General features: G+C 41.0%; 1 protein-coding gene across 1 annotated transcript; it reads right to left on the reverse strand.

Annotated features, from left to right (window-relative positions):
* Positions 1–12,058: 12,058 nt before the first annotated feature.
* LOC149170626 (uncharacterized) lies at positions 12,059–17,588 on the reverse strand. The gene is made up of 3 exons (XM_089425661.1): positions 16,697–17,588; positions 15,200–16,044; positions 12,059–15,091 (listed from the first exon to the last, which is right to left on the reverse strand). Exons 1-3 carry the CDS (start codon positions 17,586–17,588, stop codon positions 12,059–12,061), a joined length of 4,770 nt encoding a protein of 1,589 aa, XP_089281787.1.
* Positions 17,589–22,717: the final 5,129 nt, after the last annotated feature.

The following is a 22,717-nucleotide window of genomic DNA, read 5'->3' on the forward strand; positions in this document are numbered from 1 at the left end:
AGTGCCCTAGTCGGAAGAAAGGGTCCAAGAAAGACCAAGTAACAGTCTTTGCAGAGATAGACGAGTTCTATTCTCACTTTGAGAGGGCATTCTCACTTATTGCATTCATGGCAAGCTCGGTGGCTACCAACTTATGGTGCATAGACAGCGGTGCGTCTTGTCACATTACGGGGAAAAAAACTACTTCAGCAAATTGATAGAGAAGGACATGTAGTTCCATATTGGGATGGAAGATGACAGAAGCTATCGAGCCGAGGGTATTGGTACACTCTGATTTGAGAGGGAGTCAGGAAACCCTCTATTTCTCAGAGATGTACTTTACATTCTAGGGCTCAAGAAAAACCTCATATTAGTTTCAATGTTGGAGGATAAGGAGTACAGATTGACCATTAGACTCGAAGGTGGCCAAGCATATTGGGGTTAGACAAAAGAACCTGTACAGGTCAGATGATGGTGGGGTGTATACCTCAAACTCCTTCAAGGAGTTTTGTGCTAATGAGGACATTAGGAGGGAGCTGACCACACCTTATAACCCTCAATAGAATGGGGTGGTAGAGTGCAAGAATAGAGCCATAGTTGGAGCGGCCAAAACATATTGCATGACCAGGGGTTGCCCAAGTTTCTTTGGGTTGAGGCATGCAATACAACAATGTTCTTGCAGAATCGGAGTGCACATAGAGTGTTGGGGTGAGTTACATTAGAGGAGGCCTTTACAGGCAAGAGATCAGACGTTTCACATTTCCAGATCTTTGGCAGCCTGGTGTATTGGCATGTATCGGAGGAGAAAAGATCGAAGTTGGTGTCCACATCGAAGAAGGGCATCTTGATGGGCTACAACGAGACATCAAAGGTGTACATTGTATACGTACCAATGCTCAAGAAGAAAATCATCAGGAGAGTTGTGAAGTTTGAGGAAGAAAGGGCTTTGAGGAGGTCCTTAGGGGGTGAGCAGGCTACAGTGCAGGTGGAGGAGCAACAGGTTCCCAAGCATGAGGCTTCATTGGCACCTCAGACTACAACTATACACATTGATGGGTAGGCCGAGTAGCATGAGGACGAGGGAGACACGTAGATGGAGGAGAGAGTGGAGTGCACTCAGGCCATGACTGCCAACACAGTGAGAAGGAGAATGAGATGGGAAGAGGAGTTGATCTAGACTATGTCACAAGGTTTGATGAACTTCAACCTTGAGGTTCAACAAACTTCAACCTTGAGGTTCAATATATGACGAACCTAAAAAAATATTTTAGGTTCAACGAACCTCATCGAAGCTCTTGGCCATTGACGAAGTCCATAGCTCAAGCTCATGACCTCAAGTCGCAAGTCAAGCTAGTAATCTATCCTTGCAATTTTCAAGTCCATGATAGCATTTTTTATTTTTATTGATGTTGATTCCTCACTATTTTATGATATATTTCATTTTAAAGTTCATATATATATATATATATATATATAGAAAATGCACATAGACGAACCTATTGGTGAACCTCATTTGAACCTTGTTAAAAAATTCGAACTTGAACTGAACTTGAACTTGAACTTGAACCATGTGACTTAGGATCCAAGAGGTGCAAGAGTGAATTGGTGCTCCCAATACATCAGTTCAATAGAGTAGACATCCATAGAGGTACACAGGGTATATGGTACTCATGACTAAGTTGTTGGATGCCAAGCCTTCTAGCTACCAAGAGGCAACCACTCAACAAGTGTGGGGAGCATGGTAGAGGAGTATGTCTCCATCATGAAAAATGATGTCTGGGAGGCGGTACTGAGGCTCGAGGGCAAATTTGTGTTGGGATTTGGCCGGGTTACAAGATTAAGCATGGGGTTGATGGGAGCATTGAGAAATACATGGAAAGATTTATGGCCAGGGGGTTCTCGCAGGTAGAGAGCATTGACTATGACGAGGCATTTTACCCCGTGGCCATATATTTCTTTGTTAAGACCATTATAGCCATTGCAACTAAGATGGGGTGGAAGATCCACCAGATGGATGTTAAAACAACGTTCCTCAATGGGGTTGTTGAGGAGGAGATTTTTATTGAGCAACTAGAGGGGTTTGAGACTTGTAGTAGGGAGACTCATGTTTGCAAGCTCAAGAGAGCCTTGTATGGGCTCGGGCATGGTATGCTTATATTGGCAACGACGTTAAGGGATTGGGCTTCACTAAGAGTTAAGCAAACCCCAACCTCTACTACATTGTTGTTGAAGGTGAGCCACTCATTCTGGTGTTATTTGGATGATTATATTTTGACAGGCGCATATAAGCTCATCTAGGAGTGCAAGAGAGATCTTGTACGCTGGTTTGAGATGAAGGATATGGGGCTAATGCACTATTTCCTTGGTTTGGAGGTTTGGTAGGGAGATGGGGAGATATTCTTGGGGCAAGGCAAGTACGCCCTAAAGATTTTGAGGATATTCCACATGCTGGATTACAGGCACATGACCATGCTTCTAGTCACAAACTAGAGGAAATGGAAGTGAACATAGCTAGATCGGAGCAAGTAGACCCCTAGCTCTATCAACAGTTGAGAGGATCACTTCTGTATTTGGTGAACATACAACTAGACATATGTTTTGCAGCTAACTCTTTGAGCTAGTTCATGGTTGAGCCCACCAGGGTGCATTGGGTTGCTACAAAGCACGTATTGAGGTATCTCAAGCGAATAGTAGAGTATGGATTGTGGTATAGAAAGGCTAGGTATCTCAAGGGGATAGTAGAGTATGGATTGTGGTATAGACAGGTTGATGGGGTTGTTAGGTTTTTGGTAGCATAGAAAGTGCTCTAGCCTTGAAAATTGGTGGAGAGGCTAAGGCACATGAGTTCTAAAGAATCCAAAAACCGTTTGGTGAAATTATGCCCAGACTGTATTTTATTAAAATAATTAATATTTTTAATGTGGTTCCTAAGTTTAAACTTAGGGAAATCAAAATATTAATTGTTATTAATGAAAATATGGGTGAGAATGATCTAGACGGTAGATCAAATCATGTTTTAATCTTAGTTGTTTATTAGTGACTTAATCTCGATGTTTTAATCTTAGCTGTTGATTAGTGACTTAATCTCGACTGTTGAAGACTCAATAGGAAAAATAGGAAAAGTATAAAATGGAGGCTTGGGGTTCATTTGGAAAAACACACAGAGAGATTGAGGAAATCTGTTTTCTGAGGTGAGAAGTTCTCAGGAGGAAAATTGATTGGAGAGATCTTGCAGCTGAGGGGCAATGAGAATCCGGAAGGACTTTCTGGAGAATACAGACAGAGAGGCGGAGAGAGCTTGCAAAGAGGCAGCGCAGAAGCCGGGAGAGCTGACCCAGAAACACTGTTTGACAAGCAAAATCCAATACTGCTAGAACAACCGAAACTGTCGGGAACTACCAGAACAACTGGGAGAGCTGACGCAGAGGCAACGCAGTAGTCGGGAGAGCTAACACAGAAAAGCTGCATGTTAAGCAGAGTCCAGAACTGCCGGCACAACCTAAACTGTCGGGCACCACCGGAACAGCCAAAACTGTCGTAACTGCTAGGAATTTCCAAAACAGTTGATGCAGAGGGCAGAGAAGGTGATGTAGGGTTGACGCAGGGCCAATGCAGAAATAGCAGGGGTTAGCCAGTGTTGTGTTGGATCAGTCGAAATTCTGCTGGGTGAAGTGAGGTAAAACTCACTCAGAGTTTCTGCCAGTATTTTCTTTGTAAAGGATTGCTAGATGAACATCCTAGATTTGTATTTAGATATTTCTCTTGCATAATAATAAACCCTCAGGAACTGCTGCACCGATTTTCCCACATTGGGTTTTTCCGGGGACTATTGTGTCCAAAAATAAGTGTGTCCTATGTATCTTGTTCTTTGCTCTGTTTTCTGTTTCATGAGATCAAATATTTAATAAGTGTAGGCTGCAAAAGTAATTTGCTTCAATATTCAGAAGAATAACTAGATGAATGTAATTTAAAAAATCAAGTAGGTGAAGTAGATTCAGATTTGTTGCAGTAGGGGTTCCTAGAGTCTAGGAATTTTCACATGGTATTAGAGCATTGATTTTGAAACAGGAAGAGTAGATCAAGTGCTAAGCAGTGAGGCCGAAAGCTGCATGTGGCAACAATTCGAATCCCCTTGAAGGGATTGCGTAGTCCTTGCCGGGAAGCAGATTTGAAGAAATCCCTCTCTTTGTGAGACGACAGAGGTACGATTTCCAGTTCATGAGTTTGCAGAGGCAGAGGGAGTGACACAGAGCCTCAACGCAGTGCTTGAAGGGTGCATTTTTCGATGGGGTAGAAATCCATCGGAAAAGAGCGAAGACACATAGAAGGGAAATTTTCTCCTTAGAGGACTTCCAGCCAAGGAGTTTGAATTTTTACTTGCTAAACAACAATAGAGGGGCAGATCTACAAGCTCCAGCAGGGAGTGCGTAGGCCGGTCTAGTGTTGTGCAGAGGAGAGAGGAGGTCATTCGACATTTGGCAGAGATGGCAGCCGCATCTCTAGGAGGGAGGTGGGGAGATTTAGAGTTGTAGTTTGAAAGAGCTATAGATGGGTAGGATCCTTGAGGAGTCCACCTCTTGGATCAATTCCTTGCTACGGGAGCCCAAGATTCAGCAGTGGCGAGATGGACTTAGTGTCAGATGATGCAGTGGATTGTTTGGAGGACAGATGTAGTGGCTTGGGACCAGAGACTGATCAACGCAGAGCAAGGTTAGCGACTATGCAGATGGCACAGTGTAAAAGTCAGCAGCAGTGCAAAAGATTCAAAGGGTCAACAGTAGTCAGACTCCAACATTCATTGTATTATGCTGAACACAGTTAAGTTCAGCTAATTTTGGATGTTTTTTAGTTGCTTCTCGCAACAACTAAGTTGCAGTATAGATGCAGTGTTAGCAGTGGCAGTGCTAGCAGCATAGCAGATGCGACATTTGAGAGGGCGCTGTAGTACAAATGCAGCAGTGGCAGTGGCAGTGTCATGGGCAGCAGTACAATAGCAACAATAACACAATGTTGGTGGCAGCAATAGTGCTGAAAGGAGGTGCTTCAGAAACATAGTAGCATGCAGGTGGACATTGTTGCTAGAGCACTTTCCTCGCTAAGCGGGAGTGTTAGTTTTTTGTTAGCGTCGAAAGTGCTCTAGCCTTGAAAATTGGTGCTAAATAACCCAAAAACCGTTTGGTGAAATTCCACCCGGATTGTATTTTATTAAAATAATTAAAATTTTTAATGGGGTTCCTAAGTCTAAACTTAGGGAAATTAAAATATTAATGGGTATTAATCAAAATATGGGTGAGAATGATCTAGAAGGTGGATTAAGTCATGTTTTAATCTTAACAGTTGATTACAGACTTAATCTCGGCTGTTGAAAACTCAACAAAAAAAGTATAAAATAGAGGCATGGGGTTCATTTGGAAAAACACACACAGAGAGATTGAGGAAATCAATTTTCTGAGGTGAGAAGTTCTCAAGAGGAAAATCGATTGGGATATCTTGCAGCTGAGGGGCAGTGAGAATCTGGAAGGGGGACTTTCTGAAGAATACAGACAGAGAGGCGGAGAGAGCTTGCAGAGAGGCAACGCAGAAGCCGGGAGAGCTGACGCAGAAAAGTTGCCTGTCATGCAGAATCCTGAACTACTGGAACAGCCGAAATTGCCGGAACAGTCGGAACTGCTGGAACAGCTGACGCAGAGGCAACGTAGTAGCTGGGAGAGCTGACGCAAAAAAGCTGCCTGTCACACAGAATCCAGAACTGCCGGAACAATGGAAACTGTCAAGAATTACTGAAACAACCAGGAGAGCTGACAAAGAGGGTAGAGAAGGTGACGTAGGACCTACGCATAAATAGCCAGGGTTAGCCAGTCTTGTGCCGGATCAACCAGAAGTTTGCCGGGTGAAGTGAGGTAAAACTCATTCAGATTTTCCACCAGTATTTTTTCTGTAAAGGATTGCTAGATGAGCATCCTAGATTTGTATTCAAATATTTCTCCTGCATAATAATAAACCCTCAGAATTGCTGCACTGGTTTTCCCACATTGGGTTTTTCTGGGGACTATTGTGTCCAAAAATAAGTGTGTCCTATGTATCTTGTTCTTTGCTATATTTTCTATTTTATGAGATCAAATATTTAATAAGTGTAGGCTACAGAAGTAATTTGCTTCATTATTCAGAAGAATAACTTGATGAATGTAATTTAAAAAATAAAGTAGGTGAAGTAGATACAAATTCGCTGCAGTAGGGGTTCTTAGAGTCTAGGAATTTTCACAAAGGTGAGGCTTGAGGGCTTCATTGATGAAGATTGGGCGGGGAGTTCCACAGACAGAAAGAGCACATCGGGCTGCACATTCAGTGTTGGATCAACAACTGTTTCTTGGTTCAGTTGAAAGCAGACATCGGTTGCATTAAGCTCGACTGAGGCTGAGTACATGGCTACTAGTTTGGGGTGCGAAGCTATCTGGTTGAGAAAGCTGCTCATGGGCTTGATTGGACAAGAGTTAGAGCCCATTCTGATCCACTGTGACAACCAGAGTTGCATCAAGCTCTCTGTGAATCCAGTGTTTCACAATCACTCAAAGCTCATTGACATACATTATCATCACATCATGGATATTGTTTAGAGAGGGATCGCCGCACTCTAGTACGTACCAATAGAGGAGTAGACAACAAACATTATGACTAAGGCTTTGCCAAGGAGTAGATTTGTTTACCTCAGATAAGTTGGGTTAGTGCAAAACACCTTCCTCTCTAAGAGGGAGTGTTGATTGGAGTAGAGAAGCAAGGGTTGTGTGTGGAATTTCCACGAATGTAGTAATTAGATATTCATCTCCTAAGTTATGCAGTTTATTTGTCTTCAGAAATATTATAGTAAATAATGATAAATTGACTACTACAATTCTTCACAAAATTAAATACTAGAACTGAGAAAATAATGCACACAAAAAATTGTACACCAATATTTTTGGACAATAGTCCCTTTTAAAAACCCTAGTGTCGGGAAAACCAGTTTTGCAGATGAGTAATTTTAATTATTCTTCAGCAAATCTATGATGGATAAAATTACGAAATTGTTTGCCAAAATTTAGCAAACCTTCGGAAAAATATTTTGATCACTTCCGCTAGTCGATTTGGCTTCCTCGAGACGACTTGACCCTCCTAATTCAACTCGGCCTCTCTCTGGCTCACTGAATCTAGCCACACGTGCGGCCTTGGCAACTCGACCTTCCTTGGAAAACTCACACTAGCTGGAATCTAAGTTACCGGAAACGGCTGCGTGAAGGGCCAAAACGCCGTTTTCCGTTTCTGATACGTATTCACCCCAGAAACGGCAAAAAAACGGCTTAAATACGTTTTTGGTGATTTCAAAACGTTTCGGTTTTTTTTAAGCCGTTTTTCAGGCGTTTTCATGGGAAAACCCTCCCGTTTAAAAAAAACGATACGTTTCAGCATATTCTGATACGTATTTCACAAATTGCAAAACGTTTCAGAAAATCGTAAAACGTATTTAAAAAAATTCAAAACGTTTTGTGCCTGATAACTTGCGCGCCGCCGGGAACAGATTTTATGAATTTAGCGTTTTAGGTTTTGAAGTGGTAACTTAAGTTTTTAACTTTACGGGCACCCGTTTATGATTCATTCTACCCTAAACGACAAGAGCACTGACTGTTGTGCTGAGTGTTGCCGCCGCTGAGCGTTTCGCTGCCCGTTTCAACTTACTGTCACTGAACCTGCCGGCATCGTTCAATCGTTGGACTTGGTAACTAAACCTGAACTTGCCGGCATCGTTTTCTCAACACTGTTAGTTATTGTTCGAAAAATAGTTATTGTTCGATTCAAATTTCATCTCTAGAGTGACAGAGTCTACTGTCCCGAGAACTCACTGTTAGGCTTTCTGTTCACGTGAGATTACTTACTGTTGTTCCAATTATTCATTGAAGGTCATTTGGCATAAGTTTGTTTCATAACTGTCATATTCTCTTTGGATTGTAGCACTAAGGTCTGATTTAAAATTATAACCTGGTTGGATTATTATAAATGGCCGTGGTGTAGTGCTTAGCCTTCAAACACTTTGCAAGAGTGACCCTTGAGATACCATGCTAACCCACTGCTGTACGCTGCCTCTTTACTCGCCAAATGAAGCTACAGTCAACACGCAGTCCCAAATATACTGTCCAATTAGCCCACCAACTCGGTTTTCCCTGTTAATAATTATTTCTGAGTGAAATGAGCCACCCAGCAGTCAACAAGTGAAGAAAGGAGCACGTTCTGTGCAACGGTGTCTTCTTCCTTCAACAAAAATGCGTCCAGCAAGAGAGAGAAAGGCCAGTGGCCTCAACCAGCAATAAGATATGGCTCTTACAGTCCAAATTGACCCCCAAATAAGATATACATGTAGTCTACCACAGATGCATAGCTCCTTTTTCTGAGAATAATGAAAATCGTTCCCTCAATGAGCCACGAAACTTGTCCTGTCAGCCAGTGGATTTCTGCTGCATTGGAATTTGGGAGAAGGAAACTCGACCCCATGAACTGCCAAAATGACCCATGCTTGTGACAGCAAATAGCTCCTTACTCTTCCTTGACAGAGATTTGGGCTTCAGATCTGGCTTGGATATCTGGTAGAATAAAGTGAAATGCAAGAAATATTGTTTGAAAAGGGAAGGCCATTAACACTCAAAACTTTGAACTTGAACCAATGGGACCTGTCACTTTCTGTTTCCTTCAGGTTGTTACAATAGAAACAGGGGTACCTGAAGGCTGAAACTTTTTGTTTCCTTCAGGTAGTTACCATAGAGACAACATTATAAGACAGCTTATTGTGGATTGGGTGGAAATCTGATCCGTCATTCTGTGAAGGGAAATACTATATAGACCTATTTTAATTTTTGAATCTCTGAAAAAAGTAAAAACTTGTTGCTATGAAATATGGAATCGGGCCAAGAACTGTTCACATTTCATGACAGAAAAGAGGCCAATTTAGTCTGCTCTGAATTCTAATGATGGCCATGTTATTAATGCCATATTTGAGAATCACCAAAGGCCCTTCACTTGTCACAGACTCACAGTTCACAGTCACAGTCACAGTTCACTGTCACTGTTCACTTTTTCAGTTTTCACTTGTCACAGTTCACTGTCACATCCAGAAATGACCAAGTAAATTTTTTTAAATAGTAAAATACATATATGATATTTGTCAATTTTCTTTTTTCAGTTTCAGTAAATGTCATCATCATTCATGGCAACTTCAAGTTCAGCCATGAATGAGGCAGAGGAAGTGGCACAGGAAACTGAATCAACGCAGAAAGTTGACCCAAAGTCACCACTTTGGAAATATGTCACTACTGTTGGGAAGATCCAAGGAGGTGGATCATTGACATGGGTTTGCAGTGAGTGTAAAAAGGAGTTTAAGGGGTCATACACACGGGTTAAAGCACATTTGCTTGGGTTAAGAAACAATGGGGTTCGAAATTGCGAGTGGGTTTGAGCAAATTCAGGAGGGCCGAGTTGGAGGAGATTGCAAGGCTGAGTTGCCGAAAGGAGATCGATTTTGTTTGGAGGAGGCTGAATTGTTGGAGTGCTGGGGTGTTTTAGTGCATATTAGTGTAGGCCATAGATCGAGTTGTTGGAGCGTGCAAATCTGATTACTGAAGGCCGATTTCTTCAGAGCGATTTCATTTGGAGGCAGATTTCCTTGAGGTTGATTTACCTTGGCCGATTCATTTTATGGGAGCCAAGTTGTAGGTTCTAGATTGTATTTCTCCTTGTATTTCTGTGGGTCTAAAAACCTAGATTTTCCATATAATTAAATGACAGAGAATTGTTTGTGGGTTAAATTTTTGCATTGATCCCTCTGGGTTATTTTCACTGCATATTTTTAATTCTAGAAGTTAAAGATACCAGTGATTTTATTTTTTGGTGATTCAATTATTATTTAGGTAAATAAATAATAATTGGGGATAAATTAAATTGTCATGAGAAAATAAATCTAGGTGGTATTAGAAATTTAACACTCTTCCCTCAACTATTTAGGGTTTGCTATTTGGCATTTGAATACAATGTACTTAATTCTACATAATATTTTGGGTCTTTGTTTAAGGTTTTTGTAATATTTTTTTTAGTACTATTAAATATTTATAATGAGATTTTTAACGTCCTTTAAAGATTTCTCATAAGATTTTGTGATCTTTATTTAATATTTGGTTTGGTTTTTGTTTGGTTTAGTGGGTGGGAGATTAATGTAGGTCCTAATAGTTCATGATTCCATAGGTGTAGTGGGTAAAGGTGAATATTGCGGTGGTATGTATGGTACCATATGTGTTTTTGTTTAAGTTTGAGTCATCTTACATTATTAGTCATTTGTTTAATTATTGAATGTGATGCAATGTAGGTAAAGGAATGTGGAGGATCACTGAGGAACTGAGAGAGACATTGTAGTAGAGTGCAGAGGAAAAGGTGGAGGTCAGTTTTCTTTTGGCACGAAATGCATGTATGATATGCTATGTTATCTTTCTTATTGCAAATGCTATAATTCTCCTCCTTCCTTACTTATTTGGGGTTTGTGATTGTTATTGTTTGCTTAAGATGTACTTCCTGGGGAATAAAATTTTCATAATATATTCAGTCTTCGTTTCTCATAAGATATTTTGATCTCCATTTCATAATTTCCACAATAGTTTATGTATGTTTAATATTACACAATTTTTCTCCGTTTCTCATAAGATATTTTGATCTCCATTTCATAATTTCCACAATAGTTTATGTATGTTTAATATTACACAATATTTCTCCGTTTCTCATAAGATATTTTGATTTCCATTTCATAATTTTCACCATAGTTCATGTATATTTAATTTTACACAATATTTCGTGTATATTTAATAGTTCGTAGAATATTTTCTAGTCTCTATTTAACACTTATTTATGTTTTGTGATGTAGGGTGCTGCCATGGACGTGTTTTGCAATTGTAGTGCAAAGTCTTATCTTTTATTTGTCTTTTTATGTTTTTTGTTTTTGTTATTATTTACTTATTTGTTATTTTTATTGCAAGTCTATCTGTTATTTGTCTTTTAATGTGTTTTTTTTGTTATTTTTGTTTTACTTTTGTATTGTTGGTGACATTTTATTTTCTAATTTTGTTGTTTTATTTTGTTTTCTTAATGTTGCCGCTATTATATCTTCGCATTTGTAAGCATGGCCATGCTCATTTGTTGTATAATACCTTTATTTAAATTTTCAATGGGTGGGGAAATTGAGGAAAACCTTAACAATCCATAGTGTGGGTTTAGGATTGATGCAGAGTCCACATGTAGTGAGCAAAGGCAACAAAGGTATGTATGGAGGGATTTACTTTTTATAGGAAAAGGTGAACGAGGTATGTATGAGGAAACTTACTTTCCTTGTTTATTTCTATATAATTACATGGCTTCATGCCCATTTTTATTAAACTCATTTGTTGCTTCATCATTATATCATGTGTATCATTATATCACGTGTGTTTGTTGAAATTTAGATTCAATATTGATTAAGAAAGGTCAAAGACCACCGGTGAAACCACTGAATCTCTTTCCGTGAGAGAGATGTGAGGCTCCATGACAAAGGAAGAGCCAAAGATTTCGTGAGAGAGATGTGAGGCTCCATGACAAAGGAAGAGCCAAATATAGACAGTGAGTTTTTTTTCCCGTAGAAAAAGTCGTAATTTCTATTAAGTCAAAAGAAATTACATTCTGTAGATGCTGAGCATATGCATACTGAGGCAGGATGCCTCTCAAAACTTCTAAAGGAGACTGTTAATTGTTCCAAAAAACTGAACCAGATAAACGAACATAAAAACATTCCTCTCTCCAAACTGTTTATCCACGCAGGGAGTTCGGAGAGGTATATATCCAAAAGACCAGCTGAGAAAAGAAACATATACAGGATATGTTTTCTATTGTTACTTCATTGCTGTGCAGCTGTAGATTGCTGCCCAAAAAATCAAAAAAGAAAATAACTATGATTGTCCGCCATAGTCGATACTGATCATTATAACAGTTTATATATAAAAGCATGAAAAAAAACAGCATTTTGTGCATGTTGGGACCCCTTTCAGTTATGTGCGTCCCTTTGAGCCTGATAGTCATCAAAGGGTCTGTGATAGTGCTGAAAGAAGGTTCCATCCAGATCTTCTTGTATTAGCCAGTCCGCTTCTTTCCTCTGCGCTGCTTGCTTGGATAGGTAGTCCGCCCGAGCGTTGCGCTCCCTGTATATATGGCGACAGTCAAATTTTTCAAAAGCATCTGTTAGTCTGAGTGCCTCATCCAGTATGTGTCTCAAAGAGAAAGCAGTGCAAGATGATTTTCTGGTGAGCCAATTGCAGACAATCTTTGAATCTCCAAACAATTGTAGTTTTGTGCAGCCTTTCTCATGTGCAAAAGAAATGAGGTGTTTTGCAGTGGTGAGCTCAGCAAAGTTGTTTGTGCCTCTTCCCAGGTGAATTTGGAGCATGAAATAGTGTTTTTCTCTCAAGTAGAGGAGGGCTCCCCCCCCACAGCCTTCCTCTTGGGCTGAGCCATCAAAATAAGCCCAGGGGATAGATTTATCTATGTGTTCTGGGGTTATGGTCCGAGGGGGGGCTGGTGGAGGATCATCAGGAATGAGAGCAAGGTCTGCAAATATGTGGGCAATAATGACAGGCCAGTGAGGAGGTTTTTGGTCAAAAATTGCACGGTTCCTTGCTATCCAGATGGACCAGCACATGAGGAGAGGGATATTCTTGTCTTTCCCAGAGTGTTGTTCCTGCCAGTTTTTCCAGGCCTCGAAGATGGATAGGCCATGCCATTGTTGGAGGGAGGGGGAGCGTGAAGAGAGAATAGACCATTGTTCTTGGACAACCGGACAGGAAAGGAAGAGGTGTTCAGTATCTTCATCATTCCTTCTGCATAAATGGCACCAGAAAGGTCCATAGAAGGATCGTTTTTTCAAGTTTGCCCCAGTAGGAATTTTGTTGAATAGTATAGCCCACATGAGAAGTCGCGTTCTGGGGGCTGCTTTTAGATGCCAAATTGCTCTCCACCATTGCTGTGTATTGTCTGGCTGAAAAGTTTGCATGAGCTGCAGGTATCCCTCCTTTGGGGTGTATGAACCATTTTTAGCTAGAGCCCAGACAATCTCGTCCTCCTCCTCCGATATTCTGATGTGTGCTTGTGTGAGAGCCTCCGTATATGACTCCCATTCTTGTCTCCATTGTTCCGGAATATGAAGGTCTTGTGATGTCCTCCAAGCCTGATGGAGAAAACTGGAGTTTTCTTGGTCTGCAATGTGAACAATATGCGTGGCACCCTGATCCCTTAGATGTGTTAGGAGCTGCCCAGATAGTCTATGCATGTTTCCACATCCAATCCAGGGATCAATACCAATACGGACAGAGTTTCCCTGTTTAATTCTCCATGTGAGTCCCTCCCGTATTAGGGGAAGAGAATTAAGGACTGCTTTCCATATGATTGAATGTCTTCCACTTCCCCTATGATCCCTGCAAACCCAGCTATATATGCTTTCCGGGGCAATGTATTTTTCCATAACTACTTTCTTCCAGAGACTATGTGATGTGAGGAGTTGCCATCCCAATTTTGCTGCCAGAGCATTTGCAAATAAATCTAATCTCTTTATTCCCCAGCCTCCCCATTTTTTAGGTCTAGCTATGGTGTCCCATTTTACCCAGGCGAAGAGATTTCCCTGTTTAGTCCCCTTCCATAAGAATCTGCAGCATATTTTTTGAAGCCTGGTTAAGATCCCTCTTGGTATCCAAGCCAGAGACATCCAGTACACCGGCGTAGCTTCCAGCACTGCTTTTATAAGAGTGAGTCTTCCTGCCCTTGTGAGATATCTATTATACCAGACATTAATCCTTTTCTCCACTTTAGTGATTAACCATATCCAATCAGCTATTCTGTATCCTCCATGTTTCACCCTGAACCCCAGATACTTCAGCCCTTCCTCCATAGGGTGAATATGAAAAGGGAAGCGATTTTTTGTGTAGATGACTTCTTGTGGAGTGCAACCAATCGCTGTTATGGTAGATTTTTGTACATTTATAACCATCCCTGTTGCTTTCTGGAAGAGATCAAAAACATGTTGTAACGCAGATGAGTCAGCCATGCTTCCATTTAAAAAGATCAGTACATCATCCACAAACAGTAGATGTGTAAGGGAGCAGTTGTCCGTGATTTTAATCCCTTTTATTCGTCCTCTTCTGTGTTCAGATGCAATCAATCTGCTTAGCCCTTCCATAATGAGAAGAAACAGGAGGGGGGATAGTGGGCAGCCTTGTCTGAGGCCTCTTTCGGCAGTGAAGAAGGGGGTGGGGGAGCCATTAAGGAGGACGCTGAACGGAACATCAGAGATACAGCTCATGATTCTTTTAATGAAGAGGAAGGGGAAACCCAAATGGGTGAGGAGCATTCTGATGTATAGCAAATTTACCCTATCGAAAGCTTTTGAGAGGTCCACCTTGAGGATCATTCCTTTCAGATTTTTGCTTTGCATAGAGTGAAGAAGCTCTTGAGCAGTACCAATAGCTTCATGGATCTGACGCCGGTGGAGGAAAGCGAATTGTTCAGAGGAAATATTGGCCGAGAGAATGGGCTTGATCCTGTTTGCTAGGATTTTGGCCAATATCTTATAGAGACAGTTGCAGAGCGAGATAGGCCTAAATTCATTAAAAGACACTGGCTTATCAGATTTGGGGATGAGGGCAATGAAGGTGGCTTTGATGCTCGAGGGGATAGATCCATTTTGGCTACAGTGATTGATAGCTTTGAGAATGTCTTGTCCTAGCAGCTCGAAAAAAGCTAAATAGAACTCAATGGTCCAGCCATCTGGTCCCGGGCTCTTGTCCTTTTGGAAGCCTTTGATGGTGGCTTCCAATTCCTCCAATGTAATATCTTTAGTGAGCTCCTCTGCATCTTCCTCATCCACGAATCTAGGGAATAGTTCTGCCACTCTCATGATTTCTAACAGACTTGCTTGTCCCGGGGCCTTGTATATGTTTCTGAAGTGCGAAGAGGCTAGATAAGCAAGTTCTCCAGGACTGCTAACCGGATGTCCTTGATCATCTTGTAGCTCCCAGATAGTGTTGATCGCCTTCCGCCCATTTGCAAAACGGTGGAAAAATTTTGTGTTCTCATCCCCCTCCTTGAGCCAAATGGCTCTGCTTCTTAGTCTCCAGGAGTCCTCCCTGTCTCTGAGAACCTGAGTCCTCCTTTTGATGAGGTCTTCATACATGGATTTCTGATCTGGGGATAAAAATGTTCCATCTGAGTGGGATTCAAGGACCTCGATAGCTTGTTCCGCCAGAGATATTGTTTGATCATCCTGTTTTCTCTTCGATTTTGCCCATTCTCTTGAAATCACTTTGATTTCGGAGAGGTTCCTGACAAAGCCAGTGGCTGGGTCCACATCTTCAGGAATCGGATGTGCTTTCCAGAAGTCCGTTATCAGTTTGATGTAAGTGGGATCCCGGAGCCAAGTTGCATTAAATTTGAAAGGGGCTTTTTGGGTCTGTTGTCTTGCTCCCATTTCCAGGTATATGGGCCTATGGTCCGAGATCCCACCACTTCCCACCCATTGTCTAGATCTAGGGTGTTGGTTGCAAAGTCCTTCCTTAATGATGAAGCGATCCAACCTTCTTGCTAGGCTTTGGTCCCCTGTTCTGTTGTTCTTCCATGTGTATTGGATTTTTGCAGAAGGGAGATCAATCCAATGATGATCTTCTAGCAGTTGCCCAAAGAAGTCAGAGAGGGGGTCGATTTGTGCCAGATGTCCCCATGATTCAGAGAAACCTATTGAGAAATTTAAATCTCCACCCAATATAATGTTCTCAGCTTGGAGAAGCGGGGAGCCGAGGAGCTTTTGCCAGAAAAGCTCTCTGTTTAGGCAGGGTCCATAGACATTTATAATTTTAAGATTTTCCTCCATGTCTTTTGAATATATATCTGCCCCCAGAAAACCCCCTCCACCCCAGATGTTCTTTAGATGAATGGAGTTGTTCTTAAAGCCAATAGCAATGCCTCCTGATCGGCCTGATACATCGATGGCTGTAAAAGTCCACCCAGGCAGCCATAAACCAAGTATGGAGGTTGCAGAGTCTGCTTTACATAAGGTTTCTTGTAAGAAGATGATGTCCACAGGGTTTGTGAGTAAGAGACGCTTCAGGGCCGATTTTTTATCGGGGCTGGCCAACCCTCTACAGTTGAAGGACAAGATTTTCATGGAGGGGGGTGGGGGAGGGTGTCCTGCGCTCTAAGGGCCCTGTGAAGTGTCTGTTGTCTGCCAAGGAGGACCTCGTCCTCCGTTTGCTTCCGAGCTATTGACATAGAGGAAGGTCGACCACGCCCCTGCTTTGGCGAGAGGATTTGGGACTCCACCGACATCCCAATGGAGTCCGAGACTTTCAGCTTAGTGGTCGAGCGGGTGGGATATCTCGGAGAAGAGTTTACTGAAGGGGAGGGCGAAGGAAAGGAGGGGTGGGGGAAAGAGGGAAGCGAGGAGGAGATGGGAAGGCCAGATGGCCTCGGGATGGGGCAGGATACATAAAGCGAAGGGGGTTGGGAAGGGCATGCAACCTTTACCAGGTCAAGGGCAGACGGGGATGAGGGAGGGGGGATCCTGATAGGGGGGGCATGCCAATGGTAGATAAACTCATAGATGCAAATAGAGAAACAGAGGCAGACGATATAGAGGACGTACCCGAGGAGAAGACAGCTCCCTTTGCGGCTTTGGAGCGCGTCAGAGGAGGAGATGGAGGCCGAGTCGAGTTTGAGACTTGCTTCTTGCGACGAGGTGCTGGAGGCGCTTCCACCGTGTCCGATGTGATGATGTGGTCCGTTCTTGGTGCCATAGCTGCCGGGGGGTCAGGCAGTCCTTCTGTGGTGGGCAGGTCCTGGCCTGTAGCTGTCTGCTGGGTCTTCTGGAGGAGGGGGCAATCCTTATATAGATGACCCACCTGGTGGCATCTTCTGCATCTATAGGGGATGCCCTCATAATCAAGCTTCTGCTTCCTTGAAGTGGATTTCCATTGTATGGTGATATTTTCCGGCACTCCCCCTCTGGTGTCCATGTGCACTAGGATTCTTGCATATGCCATCGCGCCCGTCGAGATGTAGGATTTATCGGATTCCATGAAAGTGCCGAGCGCATTCCCAATTCTCTTGAAGATATCTTCAGACCAGTACTGCAGTGGCAAGCCCGGTAGTCTGACCCAGACTGGTCCAATGCCTAATAGCTCCGTCTCCGGGTCGAAAAGGGGCGTCCATCGCTTGAGAAGGACCGGAGCTTTCTCAAAATGCCAAAACGATGAAAGAACCCAGCTCGTGTGGTCCGCCCGTGCAAATTTGAGTGCGAACCATCCTCGCACAAACGTCTGGACCGATGGAATCTCCGTGAGGTATTGACCCCAGATCTCAGTCGCCCATTGCTTTATTTTTGCCGCCGAGGTGTGTCTGCCTTTGATCCGACCCACAAGGACGCAGTCCGCCAGATCCATGGCATCCCCCCACCGAATATCCTCTTCCAGTCGCAGGAAAGCATCCTCCGCAGTGGATTTAAAACAGCGCTGCTTCTTGGCGGGGCGGGAGGACATGCGGCCCGGGTTGACAGTTGCCTGAGAGCCCGCAGGGGGGGGAACAGGAGGGGGGGGGAGTGGGTTAGTCCCGGGGGTGGGGATGGCTTCAGGGAGAGGAGGGACCGCGTGATAGCTGCCAGAGGGAGCGGGAGGGACCGAGGGAGGGTTTGATACCGAGAGGGGAGGGTTTGCCGCAGGATGAGAGGGGTTCTCTGAAGGGATAACGGGGGGAAGGGAAAGGGAGGGTAAATCTGGTTGATGGGGGGGTATGCCGTTCGGGGAGGATTGTAAACAGTCCGCCAGGAAACCCAGAGAAGCCGGAGAGGGGACCGCGAAGGAGTTCCAGGAGGAGGGCTCGCCTGGGAAGAGTGAGGTGGGGAGAGACGGGTCAGTAGGAGGAGAAAGATGCTCAAAACTAGCAGACATATTCCCACTGTGCAGACCCCCGGATGAAGTAAACGTGGAGCGCCAGATGGAGCTTTCCGCCAGCGGGGACTCCGAATAATCCACTTCCTCTGAGTCCATGTCGACAGCTGCAAAGTGCCCTCCTCGGTAAACAGGTAACCGCCCGAAAGTGCTCTCCTCGAAACCTGGTAACCGCTTAGGGTCAGCACCGACAGCGGGGGGAACCGTTGAGCCTGTGCAGGTGAATGTTCTTTGCTACAGGTCGCTCTCTCCGTTAGCAATGAAAACGACTCCCTCAAAGTGCTGTCGGCCGATCAGGTGGGTAGGCTCCGTTCCGATGCGAGGAGAGCAGGTAGCCTGGAGGAAAATAACTAAGGTAAAAAGGAGTAAACGGGGGAGCAAAGGTAATAAGGTTAAAAGGAGTCACGGGTCGCGGGGAAAAACCAGAAGCCGGCTCGAGAACCAAAGAAAAAACGGGGGGAGAGTACGGGTGCGGGGGGGTTTACAGGGCCGTAGAACGGCCTGCAAACCCCTGTCAGTAGGGTTTCATTGCTGAGGTTGCAGAGCCCGTTTTCCATCCCTCCACCATCCTGTCCTTTCTTAGACTTGCTCACTTCAGGTAGTGAGGTTATCCATGATGAAAAAGGAAATAATTCAGATAGACGGTGAGTTATGTTGCAAGACTCATTTAAATTAGATGCACATATTATATTGTTTGAGATTTATTTATATAATGAGTGCTATTCAAATGTAGGATGTAGTAAAAGGAAGGTGGAGGAGCATTGATGAAACTATTTTTTATTTTTTAGTATTCTTATTTTATTTTATTTTATTTGTGAGACTTGTAGATGTACAAGAAAGTGTAAAGGAAAAAAGTGAGTTCTCTTTTGGTTTTGATATGGATTTGTTCTCGTTTCAAAACAATAATTATCCTCCCTCTTTAATTATGATTTTTGGTTATTACATAAGATGTACTTTTTCATAATATTACTCATAAGACCTTTTGTTCTTATTTATAATTTCTCATAAGATATTAAAGTGTCTATTTTGGTTTCTATTTGGTACGTTGAATGGGGAATTATGGCGGGTCCTAACAACCCATGATCCTATAGGTGTATTGGGTGAAGGGGAAGGTTGAGGCGATATGTGTTTATGTGTGTATTTAAATTTGAGACATCTTACATTATTTGTCATTATCTAATTATTGACCACAATGTGAATTCTCCTCCCTCTGTTTATGTGTGTATTTAAATTTGAGACATCTTACATTATTTGTCATTATCTAATTATTGACCACAATGTAAATTCTCCTCCCTCTTGAATTATGATTTTTGGTTATTACATAAGATGTACTTTTTCATAATATCACTGTAAATTCTCCTCCCTCTTTAATTATGATTTTTGGTTATTACATAAGATGTACTTTTTCATAATATCACTGATAAGACCTTTTGTTTTTATTTATGATTTTTCATAAGATATTAAAGTGTCTATTTTGGTTTTTATTTGGTACGTTGAATGGGGAATTATGGCAGGTCCTAACAACCCATGATTCTATAGGTGTAGTGGGTGAAGGTGAAGGTTGAGGCGATATGTGTGTATTTAAATTTGAGACATCTTACATTATTTGTCATTTATCTAATTATTGACCACAATGTAATGCAGGTAATGCAATGGAGAAATCACTAGTTGAACTGCTAAAATGTACTTGTGAGGGAGGGAGAGGCTCCAACATAGTGCAAAGGTAGACATAAGGTAGAGATGAATTCTATTTTTGTGCAAATATCCATATATGATCCACCATTTAGCTAGTTAACTAGCTATGATTCTCCCTTCTATCCTTTTAGGTTTTATTATTTTTAGTGTTTACATAATATGTACTTTCTAGTGCATAAGATTATTTGTAATAATATCTCACAACCTTTTGGGTGTGTTTAATATTTTACATTATGTTTATAGAATGCAATGTAGGTAATGGAATGTGGAGGATCACTAACGAACTACTAAAATTTCTTTACGAGAACGAGATTGTTGTAAAGTCTATTTTTATTTAACTCATTTGTTGCTTCATCATTATATCATTTGTGTTTGTTGAAATTAGATGCATTGCAGATTAAGAAAGGTGAAGGAACATTTGCGAAACTACTATTTTCTTTGCATGAGAGAAATGTGAGGCACCATATCAAAGGTATAAGGAAAGATAGAGGGTGAGCTATATTTTGTTGCAAGACTCATGTTTAAATAGATGCTTTTGAGATTTATTTATATAATGTGTGGTATGAAAATGCGGGTAAAAGAAAGTGGTGGAGTATTGAGAAAACTACACATGTATGTATGAGGATCACTAATGAACTACTAAAATTTATTTATGAGAACGAGATTGTTGTAAAGTCCATTTTTATTTAATTCATTTGTTGCTTCATCATTATATCATGTGTGTTTGTTGAAATGTTGATGCATTGCAAATCAAGAAAGATGAAGGAATACTCGTGAAATTACTATTTTCTTTACATAACAAAGATGTGAGGCACCGTAGTAAAAGTATAAGCAAAGATAGAGCGTGAGCTATATTTTGTTGCAAGACTCGTGTTTAAATAGATGCATATTACATTATTTGATATTCATTTATATAGTGTGGTATGAAAATGTGGGTAAAGGAAGGTGGAGTATTGAGAAAACTACATAGGTATGTATGGGGGGCTTTACTTGTTTGTTACTACATAATTATATGGTTCTATATCCATTTTTATTTAACTAATTTGTTGCTTCATCATTATATCATGTGTGTTTCTTAGAACATTGTGTGTAATTAATATTTCTCATAATATTTTTTTTTGTGTTTAGGGGGTGTTCCTGGTTGGCCATCAACGCATTTTGAGGTTGCAGATTAGTGTTTCTATCGATTCTTTCTCTTGTTTTTTTTTGTTAGTTTTGTTGTTTTTTTGCTATTGTTGGTTCTTATTTGGTGTAAAACCCATGCATGCTTCGATATGCCAACCTATTTTGTAGTGGTATTTACACATGGTCCCATATGTGCTTTTGTTTAAATTTGAGCCATCTTACATTATTAATCATTTGTTTCATTATTGAATGCAATGCAATGTAGATAAAGGAATGTGAAGGATTGGTGATGAAACTACTAAAATGTTTTTATGAGACAAACATTCTAGCAGAGTACAAAGGCAAAGCTTGAGGTTAATTTTCTTTTGATGCAAAATCTAGTTATGTTCTGCTATGTAATCTTTTATATTGCAAATTATGTAATCTTTTATATTGCAAATACTCTAGATCTCCTCCCTCCTTACTTATTTAGTGTTTATGTTTTTTGGTGTTCACATAAGTTGTATTATCATAAAAATTTTAGTTTGCATTAAGATTTCTCATAAGATATTTTGATCTCCATTTCATATTTCTCACAATATTTGATATTTTTTTAATATTTCTCAGAATATTTTCTAATCTCTATTTAATACTTATTTATTTTGTTGATGTGCAGGGTGCCCTTGGTTGGCCATGGACGCTTTTTGCAGTGATAGTGCAAAGTCTATTTCTTGGTTGTCTTTTTATTTCTATTCTTTTGTTATTTTTGCATTTTTGTCTTTTGTTACTTCTGTATTTTTATATTATTGGTTATATTTTTTCTATTGTTGTTTTATTTTGTTTTTGTTTTTTTGTTTTGTTTTTGTTTTTTTGTTTTGTTTTTTTCCATTTTGTAGCGGTTGTATCTTTGTTTTTGTGAGCATGGCCATGCTAATTTATGGTTTGACATTTTTATCTTGTGCGTTTTTTATCTATTTTTTTGGTTCGCTTTTTATTTTGGGTTCAATAATGTGGATTTATGGATCAAAGGCGAAAGAGGTATGTGTGGGGAATTTGCTTGTTTATGCATAAAGGCTAACAATGTGGATTTATGGATCAAAGGCGAAAGAGGTATGTGTGGGGAATTTGCTTGTTTATGCATAAAGGTGAACAATGTGGATTTATGGATCAAAGGCGAAAGAGGTATGTGTGGGGAATTTGCTTGTTTATGCATAAAGGCGAACAAGGTATGTATGGGGGCTTTATTTTTTTGTTATTACATAATGATATGGTTCAACCTCCATTTTTATTTCACTCATTTGTTTCTTCATCATTATATCATGAGTGTTTGTTGAAATGTAGATGCAGTGCAAATTAAGAAAGGTGAATCAAAAATGGTGAAATTATTATTTTCTTTACATGAGAGATAAGGTATAAGCAAAGATAGAGGGTGAGTTATATTTTGTTGCAAGATTCATGTTTAAATAGATGCATATTATATTATTTGAGATTTATTTATATCGTGTGTGATATGCAAATGTGGGTAAAATAAGGTGGTGGAGTATTAAGAAAACTACGCAGGTATGAAAGGGGGGCTTTACTTGTTTGTTCCTACATAATTATATGGTTCTGTCCATTTTTATGCAAGGGGGCAAGGGGGGCTTTACTTGTTTGTTCCTACATAATTATATGGTTCTATGTCCATTTTTATTTAACTTGATTGTTGCTTCATCATTATCATGTGTGTTATAGGGTTCTATGTCCATTTTTATTTAACTTGATTGTTGCTTCATCATTATCATGTGTGTTTCTTAGAACATTGTGTGTATTTAATATTACCCCTAATCTTTTTTTTTGGTGTGTAGGGTGTTCATGGTTGGTCATCAACACATTTTGGGGTCGCAGATTAGTGTCTCTATTGGTTGTTTTTCTTGGTTAGTTTT

The sequence above is a fragment of the Pinus tabuliformis genome, chromosome 4_2 (assembly GCF_031772625.1).
Source record: "Pinus tabuliformis cultivar Carrire ecotype Pingquan chromosome 4_2, CPIR1, whole genome shotgun sequence".
Lineage (NCBI taxonomy): Eukaryota > Viridiplantae > Streptophyta > Pinopsida > Pinales > Pinaceae > Pinus > Pinus tabuliformis.